Here is a 10,850-nt window from a genome sequence, read left to right on the forward strand (position 1 = left end):
TCCCAAAACAAGGCACGGTTATACAGAGATCGACTACCTTCGAAAACATGTACACCCGGCCAAAGGTGGCGGAAACACTGTTGAACCAGTGGGGACCCATACTAGATTATTGAAATATATTATATCACTATTAAAAAATGGACACCTGTACGGTGTTCATTTGTGGTAGTTCTGTTTCGTGGCTTAATTGACAACCCATTTGCCCCAGGGCCTGCCTTCTCAGTATACAACAACGGCGGACCCCGGCGCTCTCTGAGGTGCCTTCCTCCCGGCGAGCAACCCACCGAATAGTCCGTAGTACTTGTAGTGGCCTGCCGAGCCTTCTTCGACATGAACGCCGGCGAACAACCTAGCCGATCGTGGTCACTCCCGGCCTCGGCAGTATCGGAGGTACCCCTTTTTATTCTTTATTCAACTACTCGTATCTTTGACTACTTGTGTAAGAAGGAAATCATGATCTTGGATTCTCTGCTAGAGAACACAATGCTAGGATGGTTCATAATGTTTCTGAGCTGGAGGGCTACCTCCCCCGTCCAGATACCCTCTGTTCAAAAAAAGAAAACGGAATTCTAGGATCATGAGAAGAGCAGGTCAAGTCATTTTAATGAAATCGGATTGACTGAAAATGAAACTGCATGTTGTTAAGCCCAGCTTCCAGTCTTCCATACAGAGTCACAGACCCAGTAGGTCTCTCCTTATTCATCCATGCATCTCTCCTTCCTTCTCTGTGAAATGAGATCCATACGGCCTTAACCCTTATTCCGTTGTGCTGCCGCTTTTGTTAATCCATTTTCTTTCAGAAAAACACCGGCCCTGTGTAGCCAAAGGGCCGGAGCCAAAGCGGCGATGCTCAAAGAAACTAAACCGATGATGCAATCATGGTCCTAAATCTTAGATACTAGCAGTAAAATAAATTGGATGTTAATTAAATTGAACTGATAGTTGGAAGAGTGCCCCAGAATCGGTTGGACCTAATCTGTTCAAGCTTTAGATTTTATTCCTAAAATGATGCATATATAGGAACAATGCCTTGATAAACCATGGACCCATAATGGAGGTAGCTTCATAACCAGATGAAAATCCATCATGAACTAGATCGATTTCGTTTCTCCTTGGTAAAGAGAGAGAGACGACGACGACGACAAAAAGAAGAGAGATGGATCTGCATATTACACAATGCAGATCTTAGTATGATGTTTTCTAGCAGAGAATCCAAGTCCACATAAACATTAAATTACTGCAGAAAATTGACATCCTTCTTTGATATGAAAATTGTAAATGCCGTTGATATTTACTTCCTTTTTCCTCGAATAGCTCTGTTGGCTAGTTAGTGTTTTCCTCCATTCTACCAAGAAAAAATGAACTTTTTCCTGTGGTTGCTATTTCTTAATTGACCGATGTCTGAGCTATAATGCAGCGTGGGCTTAACCCCAATGCCAGACCTCTTAACTACTACAAGAATCAGATATATGTCCGAGGACTACCATACTCGATGACTGATGGTGAGATTCCAAATGTTGTTTTGTGTTTTTGTTTTAGAATTCCAAATGTTCGATCGTGTTTGCTTAGGGTAACTCTGTGCATGTTATGATGCAGCACAACTCGAAGCAATCTTCCGCGCTAGATTTGGTGCAGGTGTAGTGAACGTGAAAGTTTGGCTCAATAAGTACGGGATCACTATACAGTGTGGCCATGTCACTTTTGGATCGCGTAGCTTGGTGGAAGAGGCGGTGGCGCTGGGCGACTGGCAAGGGATCAGAATCGAAAGGCATAGACCTCAGTTCCCGAAAACACTGTTACGAGCATTGCGAGTGAGTTCTGAGGATCCCAATTCGCAGCTTTATGTGGCCCAAGCGAAGACTGAGCTGGACAGTTGGAGAAAGATTTATGTCGAGTGGCAGCAAAGCATGCTGGCAGAGAGGCTCCGCTTGACCCTATCGACTTCTTACTCCTTGTTCTAGTTTCGTTCTGGTCAAGTTTAATTAGCAGTACGTACTTACTGGGTACGTAACTACGTATACTTTGCTGGATAATACGTACTCTATTAGTTTACTTAATAATGGAAGCTGGCCGGGGATGGACTCTAGTTACTTTATTCAAAGTTTGTATAATATGCTGACTCTTATACAGTACTTTGGATCCTAATTTCTGGAGTGTCATGGCTGCCAGAAATTCAGACGTGAAATAATCTGCTCTAATGCCATGCATGATAAGTTTTTGATAATAATGAAAGTACGTAGATGAAGATCTAACAAGAACTAAGCAACGAAAACGGAGAAGATGCTTAACACTAATTTATACTGACTCGATCTGTGCTAATTAACCATCAGCTGTGACTATCTTTCATCCTCTAATTGCAGATGACTGACACGTGTCTCATCCACAGGTTTCAGAATATTCTTCTTGTAACTGAATCTTTTAATCCATAAATCCCAACAGCCGAAGATTCCTCCTTTTCTTCTGCACAGACACGTGTTCTTTCAACCAGTTGACTTTGAAACTCTTCAATCACCTTTACACATCCTATATGATCGCTACGTGCTAAAAAAAAAAATTTTCTGAAGAAAAAGTTCCCCACCTCAACCCGCAGCTCCATAAACGAGCTTCCCACGCCGTCGAGCTCTCCGCCGCGGCCGACTGCTCCGCCCAAATATCAAAGCCCGATTCTTTTGTGTGTTTCTCCTCTCTCTCATTGGTAGGAAAGAATCCAAGAGTTCCGGGCTGAAAACCCAATCTGATTGAGGCCAATAATCCAGAGTTTGCTATGGGTGATTGGTGGTAAATCTGCAATTCATACTTGGGTTTAATATGAAAATTGAAAATTTATTTTTGAAATTTGTCGATATACTGTAGGTGGACTTATGTGAATTTAATGTTCCAGGTTCCGAAATGATACACCTTGAAATTTCATATAACTATCAAGCGTTTTCGTCATTTGGATTTCAAAAGCCAAGAGTCTGGAACATTGAAACACTGAGCCTTATTGCTTCCTTGAACTAGTTTGACATAATGAAAGTAGTCAGTTCCAGCATCTGAACTTCGACATAAAATTTATACCAATACCCATCATTTTCTTACACCAGCATCTAATGGAGTAACATACACGAGTACACATCTATAAGATTCATAGGATTCATATATGATATAGCTAATCTAGGTCAATGAGGAGGAGGAAGGGTTGGGGCAATGTTGCCGATTGAATTACTGTACAAGCTGTGGTAACAAGCCCCCATTATGGAACATAAAACAAGATACAAATGTGTACAACACGACACAAAGGTCGGCCAAACAATTGAATTAACCGAATATTTGCCCCGAAGGAAATGCAAAACTCCATCAGATGACAAGCTATTTTCCGAGAAAAAAAAGGGAGAAGCACAGCTTGCATCGTCAACATTGTGATTGCTTATGGGATGACTGATGAGCTCTTTTCCTTGAGCAGCTGTGGTTACCTCCGTAACTTGAGTTTCTGCAGAATGTTTTTTCATGCTCATCAGTGAGATATAAAATCAAGTTAATCAAGACACTCTTTAACCAGTAAAATTGTACTTACAAATCATCCTCGTGCATTTTACTTCTGGATGACTTCTGTGATCTAGAACCCTGTCAAATAGGAGTTACTTTAGAAGTACTTACACCTAATTACAGAAACAATGCACAGCTAAATCAGATAAAAGTGACAGTGAGGTCAAATTCCACAGCAAAAAGGGGGCATGTTTATTGGCAAGCATAAGAACAATGTCCTAGTACTACTACAGTCACCAGATGTTTTTATGCAGAATAAAACAGGAGCCATCCTAATAAGAATGCAAGAAAACTCCTATTTATGTAGGTGTTGGCACAAGCTCAGAACTTACAGTTTATTTTATCTGTTAGGATTGCAATTTAGTGGAAAACTGTCTACTTTAGCAAGTTTATGGTTGTAAAAGTAAAGTTCAGGAGTACCCAACGCCTCATGTTGAATTCATTCTACACACCCAGTTAGACCAGAGAAAGTGTCACCCCTCAGAAATGTAGCCTCTACAATGGTGGTCAATAGACTCAATACCCTCCAAGGTAGTGAAGATGACATGAAAGACACCATTCTACATCCATCTACAATTGTTTTCATCACCAAAGAATGACAGACAGGTTTTCACTCAGATCGCCGGTACCTGAATGTAGTTAAAATAAACTTTTCAAGGTAACTGGGACACCATCGATATCTTTCATCCTCACAAGTCACAACTATATTAGGAGAGTATTTTTATCTGTCACAGTACTGGTATCTAGTCCTATGATGAACATAATCATCAGCCAGAAGATCCAACTGATGGGTCACCCATTGATGGTAGGTTTCAGACTAATTGAATGGGTAGATCACTAACTAGACCTGCTCATATATACATAAAAAATAAATAATAAAAAAAGGGCCAATTTGTGTTTCCGAAAACATAAATCCTGAGAAATGCATTAAATCGTAAAGAACCCAAAGCTTTAAACATGATCATACTAGCACATATTTATAAGCAATCAATACGATATTCTTAGATAGAATACTGACAGGCTGATATAGTTCCTTCCTGCTTCTGCCATAGACCTCCAGATATTCTTCATAAGACTGCAGTAACAGGGTATGAAAAGACAACTATCAGCGCAAAATTATTGAAGATAACCCAAATAAGAATAAATAACAAGAAACCTTGGAAGGCATTTTCACTCAAGCATGTAAGATAACTCAACTCTTGTTAAGCCATAGTGAGCTAAGTCAGATTCATTAACTTCCAAAACACAATAGAGAGAGAGAATTTTCTAACATCCAGCAAAGTCATAAACTACAGTGGTTTTAACAAGATAATGATATCAGCCATTGCCTTTCACATATGAAGATTTTCAAACAACACTTGAGGTACTAAATTACTAAATAAATGGAAGGGAAAGTCAAGAAATGAAGATAGAACAAGATACCATTTCAAGAAAATCATCCTCAGTCAGAACACTAGCTGGCCGGCTATCTGCAGACAAACCCCAAAATCAAATTGAGATGTCAAATGCCTGTGCACTCATATAATAGATCAGTATTCAATAATGTGAAAAGTTTGGCCCTTGTAACTTTTGATTTCACAGAGTTGACAGGCAAGGAAGAATAATACCAGTAGATTTCTGATTCGCTTGATGAAATCTCTTTGTTTCAGGCTGTTGTTGATAAAGCATGGAAGGATATATCATGGGAGTTTGCGACCACGAGAGATGCACTGGCATATTATACTCTTTTTCCCCTACCGAACATGGAGGCTCTACGCAGGGCCTTTTTGAGGGAAAATCATCCATGTGATTACTATTTCAGAATATAACTGTAACTAAAAGGGCCATGAATAATTCAAAAAGAAATATATTATCTTCTTCCCCTACTGAACATGGAGGCTCTACGCAGGGCCTTTTTGAAGGAAAATCATCCATGTGATTACTATTTCAGAATATAACTGTAACTAAAAGGGCCATGAATAATTCAAAAAGAAATATATTATCTTCCAGTTTTAAAAGGTATTACCTATTCAGACCGTTTAGATCATTATGCCTATCAAGAAGCTCACAGAGAGCTTCTCCAACATCTGGAGACAACTCCTGGAATAGTACACAAAATTTAGAGTCATGTTTTAGAACATTTTAGAACATTCTTCCGAGAAGCCAATGCAACTAAAAGTTAATCAGACACATGTAAATAATAAGATAAAAGAACCTGGCAGTCTCTGCTAATTTTAACAGGTTTGTACTCATTCAATGGATTCTTGAGATGAAGAGTTTGTTGGAAAGGCAGATCATTTAACTGCAGCCATTTGACCTTAAAACTGCGTCCCCAGGGATTACTTCTACTACTTCCTTGACTCCATACATTGTCTCGCCTCCATCCAACAGAAGACATCATTTGTGCATACCCTTGGAAGAAACCACTCATGTTGACACTGAATATTAAAATTACTTTACCAGAATTCTGCAATACAACAATATGCTTCTATATAAAGTATCTACATTTGGGAAAACAAAGCATGAGACTGAAACATGGACCATCTTACATGAAAAGCGTCTTCCAAAATTGGTTCATTCATCACTTGAGTAGCCCAAATTCCTTTCTCAATCGATAGTTGGATATTCTCATGAGACAAACTCTTAATGATGAAATATCGTGTACCATACAATTTACCCTTTTTCCTTGCAGGTGAATCCCCAACATGATCATGAGAGTGCCCCACTTCATCTGATCTAGATGGATCAACCCCCTCGGGAACTTTGTGACTTGAACTCTCTGACAAGAAAATTTCATATTATTTACTGATCAGATTAACATATTGAAAAATGAAACCTCAAGAACAAACCACAGATTTGAAAATGTAGATGAATGCAAGATTATTAATCAAGCGGCCTATATCTCCCAACTTATATTCAAATTTAACTCGTGCTATATAAGTTTGATATACAATACAAAGATAACAGAAGCTGTAAACACTAAGTATTCAGCCAAACACAGAAATTAAGAGATATCAGTACAAGCCTTCTAAAACTAAATGGTATAGCATAAAAATGTCAACCAAGGCAATGGAACTTTCCCAAATGCATATAAAAAGACAAGCATACAATTCCGCAACCTACTACATTTGCACGTTCAAAAATCTAAGAAGCCAGTAAATTCAGAAGTCAGAACATATGTGCATTCATGTTCATAACAGAGAACTTAATCTTCAGCTGTAGCTGAGAAATATGAAACACTTTTCATCGGTCCTGCACTTAAAAGAAGTACCAATAAAAAAGACAGCCAAAAACCAGAGAGGCTCAACAATATTAGGATATAAAAGATCAAAGTAAATGGTGGAAGGCTCAAGTGTTACCAAGTTAATTGCACAACTCGAATGACTAATCTGCTCTCTGTTACAAGCCCTGAAAAGAAACCAAACTAATATGCAGCGCTTTCATTTTTCAGTACTGAACTATAGTGTTGCTGACTTGCTTCAGATGTCTCTAGTCGGGTTATAACCCTCTGCCAACAAAACTCCTTACAATTTGAAATCTTTGATTACAGATGCACTCACACATATATATATATATATATATATATATATATATATAGGATTTTTCTCAGGTGCGGACGTCCGTACCGAAATTTCGGTACGGATTTCCAGTTTTCACTCACTTTCTGATCACATATTTTGATCTTAACCGTTCAGTTTTTAGGTCCTAATGTATAGATCATCTCTGCAAAATTTCAACCAATTTGGTGATCGTTAAGGCATCCAAAACTGCAATTTACACGAACGAACCGAATCTGTCGAACCGGAACCGTTCGTGTACATTGTTGTAATTTGCAGTTTTGGATGCCTTAACGATCACCAAATTGGCTGAAATTTTGCAGAGGTGATCTATACATTAGGACCTAAAAACTGAACGGTTAAGATGTGAAAATGTGATCGGAAAGTGGGGGAAAACGGGAAATCCGTACCGTGCGGACGGTACGGACGTCCGCACCGTAGCCGGACTGTATATATATATAAATTTTTTTTTTTTCTTGTGGCCTTGAGAGCATATAAAACAAAGTGAAGCAAATTTCAGCAGCAACAAATGTAAAAGCACCACTTTTTAGAAATGTATTGGTTAATAACTTTTCTATTATCCTAAAGAAGCACTTCTATCCAACAGAATACTCCGAAAGCTTCTTGGCCTAGCAATTAAACAAAATTGCAAGAGTGGTCAGTCTCCCTATTCATTTCACTTTAAGAGTATCGTCCACCAACTTGGCTATCCACTTCAATCTACATAAAATCTTGCTTAACACAGTCAAAACAAAAAAAGTGCAATACCAATCAAGCAGAAGGAAATACGATACCAAATTTTTTTTAATTTTAGACCATAGTAGCCTAATTATCAATTCCAAACAGAAGTTAAGTGAACAAGATCTTATTAACATCAAGCAACTTCATTGTCTTATAAGAATAATAATAATAGAACTCTTGCACCAACCTCAGAGAGATAGTGAGAATATACAAATGAACTAAACTGGGATATATGTTTTGAAACCCACACTCACAGGAAAAGGGGAAATAATGTTCAGCTTCGAGTCCAGGGTGAGCTCTAACCAGAAGAGAGGCAGTGATAGTAGGAGAAGTCGACGAAAGAGGGCATTACCCATTAAAAGTTTAGAAAGCATAAGATTTCATTTTAGTACCATGAGTAAGTAAGAATCTCTGGTCAGTATGCAGAAAGCAAATATATGGAGGACAATTTACATGCTGAGGTATCCTCCATCTCCAAAGTAGCATTAGCAAACACTATGTATTTCAACACTATGGCAACACTATGAGATCTGTTCATGCCCACAACTCATTTGTAATTGTGGGGAAAGATGAATCGATTGAAATAGTTAATCTATATCACACTAGTTTAATCATAATAAACACCAAAACAAAACAGTGGAATATGATATAAATAGAGAACAAAGTTAAATTACCTGGCTCATCTGAATTCCCCATGTCTTCTTTCCTTTCAGTAACAGATGAGTCCACTACAGATGCATTTTCCTTTGCAGTATCACACGACATATCTCTATCAACCTACTACATCATAAACAAATGTGACATGTAAGCACAAGATGGACAGTCTGCCATACTTATTGGAAGATATAAAGCACAAGAAACAAACAAGAAGAAATGATGGTAAAATTCTAAGAAACTCTTAATTGAGGAAACCAAATGAACCAACCATGTCCATTTTTACAATTTATTTGACAACCACTGTGCTCTAAAAGCTCAAGGAAATGGACCAACAATGTTATCAAGATAATACTCTTCCTCACATGCAACCCTTGTCCTGCACATGGAGAACTAGACAAAATTTGGGGATGGTGGTTTCAAATAAGGCTTTTAGTACACCATGTCAGACCACTATGTCCTAAGAGCTTGACCTGTTAGGGAATGGGCCAACAAGAAATATCCTACTAACATAATCTTCTTCGTTTTTTTTTTTTTTTTGCCCCACACGATTTAAGGAAAATCTCTTAAGAAACCTTTTCTTCTCTGATTTTTCTTGGCCAAAGCTAAACTTTCCTTGTCTCAATAAACAGTTCCTAACCTTATCAAAACACTGTTCAATTCCCAACTAATGTCTCGATAATACTGCCCAAAATGGAACTTCTTTCCACTCTAACAGGCATCAGAAGGGCTTCCGGTGCGAAAAATACCTGCCTAATTATTCCTATCACAACAAACAGAGCTTATTCACATGAAATTATGATCAACATTTAAATTTCCACTGAATCTCCATCGGATTGAGTTAAATTTACTAACTTCAGTAAAACAAAATCCATGACTCCTTCAGAACATTATGTATACAGAGCACATAAACCTTCTCATACAGATTAACCAAATCAATTCCTCCAATTCACTCCCCACATTTTCTCTCCACAATCAACAACCCCACAGTAAGCAAAATTGACCCACCACCAAGTTACAAATGAACTCACACCAATACAACTCCTCAAAGAATCACAGAAATCACTCCAATGGAGAAAAAAAAAAAAAAAAGGCAAGATCTTTAGCAGAGTAAAGCGCGAGTTGAGAAGAAGGGAAAGCAAAAGCATACCTGTTTAGAAGACAGAAGACAGAAGACGAAGAGAGGAAGTGAAAGAGTAGGCGTTGGGTTGGGAGCCCTAGTTTTCGAAAAGTAGTTGTACTCGTAGCAATCAGTTTGCGGCTTCCGAAGTCCCAAGTCCCAAGTCCGAACACACTTTTGGCAGTTACATATACATCAGTCACTGAGCTCTGAAACGTGTCTGGATAGTATTTGACTCATTTGTACAAGGTCAAATGATAGATATTTTTCACTTACCTTTTTTTAAAAAAAAATTATTTCTTTTTAATTTTTCTTTTAAAAAAAAATATCATTCAACTAAACTACCGGTCTAATGATATAAATCTCTTTTTAAGTGAGAGATTTAGGTGTAACAACATTATAGAATAGCTCATTATAGTAAGTGGCTGACAAATAACACTCATATGTAACGATCGTAATCATCGCATAGGATTCGATGATTATCATTTATATGCATGATTAAAGAATAACCTTATACTCTAATTTTTAATTCTATTATAATACTTAACTGCCACGAAACATTAGTCGCTCGAAATGATGTGAGTGGCGTCGAGAGTGGATATTGATTGTCGAGAGAGGAGATGAACTAAAGTGACTGCAACACAAGCTGGTTGAGGAGAAGTTGGCAAAGTCGGTCTCAGAGGTCCTAAATAATGAAAGCACAATGAAGGTTGGAGACAATTGAGGATTTAGGATAGTGAATAACTCGTTGAGGGTTGAAGAACTCCTAGAATATAATGATAAGAAAGATATCACGATCGAATTTTATATACATATCTCTTTTTTGTCCATTTTGTCCTAATTAAAGTTTTCTCTTAAGCCCCTTAATTTGAAGTGTGCCACGGTTATGGAGAGGGCTGTGCTCCCAACATTATCCAGATGAAGCCTCGTTCCACATCTTCTTTGGGACTGCGATGAGAGTTTGCAACGTCTATGTTTTTCGGTTATTATTACAAACCGCTACTATGAGAAATTATTTGAAAACTATTTGAGGCCACCCCAAACCAAACCCCCCTTGAAATTCCACAGTTGTTCAATCAATTTCCTTGCTTCTTAGAGCAAGTTCACCCGTTGGGTCACCGGGTCACCTACTATTAACTGCTTTTTAGTGTATATTTTCATTCTCTAGATCACGAAATACACTGTGCAGGTCACCATGGTGACCCAGAACACTGTACAGGGTGACCCAGGGCACGAAATACACTGTGCTCGTGACCCAGATGGTGAAATTAACA

At 38.2% G+C, this 10,850-nt stretch overlaps 2 protein-coding genes across 6 annotated transcripts; one reads left to right on the top strand and one right to left on the bottom strand.

Annotated features, from left to right (window-relative positions):
- Positions 1-249: 249 nt before the first annotated feature.
- Positions 250-2,068, top strand: LOC133742648 (uncharacterized). The gene is made up of 3 exons (XM_062170335.1): positions 250-390; positions 1,418-1,502; positions 1,597-2,068. Exons 1-3 carry the CDS (start codon positions 331-333, stop codon positions 1,959-1,961), a joined length of 510 nt encoding a protein of 169 aa, XP_062026319.1. The 5' UTR covers positions 250-330; the 3' UTR covers positions 1,962-2,068.
- Positions 2,069-3,118: 1,050 nt separating this feature from the next.
- LOC133746309 (uncharacterized) lies at positions 3,119-9,788 on the bottom strand. Of its 5 annotated transcripts, XM_062174491.1 has the most exons (11): positions 9,607-9,788; positions 9,097-9,219; positions 8,477-8,582; positions 6,054-6,283; positions 5,720-5,971; positions 5,531-5,604; positions 5,133-5,317; positions 4,948-4,994; positions 4,544-4,600; positions 3,554-3,603; positions 3,119-3,469 (listed from the first exon to the last, which is right to left on the bottom strand). In XM_062174491.1, the coding sequence occupies exons 3-11, from the start codon at positions 8,565-8,567 to the stop codon at positions 3,391-3,393; spliced, it is 1,065 nt and encodes a 354-aa protein (XP_062030475.1). In that variant the 5' UTR covers positions 8,568-8,582; positions 9,097-9,219; positions 9,607-9,788; the 3' UTR covers positions 3,119-3,390. The 5 variants fall into 5 exon arrangements, 4 of the variants coding, with proteins under 4 accessions (XP_062030475.1, XP_062030477.1, XP_062030473.1 ...); XM_062174493.1 differs by lacking the exon at positions 9,097-9,219 and having other exon boundaries at positions 5,133-5,287; positions 8,477-8,579; XM_062174489.1 differs by lacking the exon at positions 9,097-9,219 and having other exon boundaries at positions 8,477-8,579.
- Between the last annotated feature and the right edge of the window lie 1,062 nt (positions 9,789-10,850).

This window comes from Rosa rugosa, chromosome 4 (assembly GCF_958449725.1).
Source record: "Rosa rugosa chromosome 4, drRosRugo1.1, whole genome shotgun sequence".
NCBI classification, from domain to species: domain Eukaryota; kingdom Viridiplantae; phylum Streptophyta; class Magnoliopsida; order Rosales; family Rosaceae; genus Rosa; species Rosa rugosa.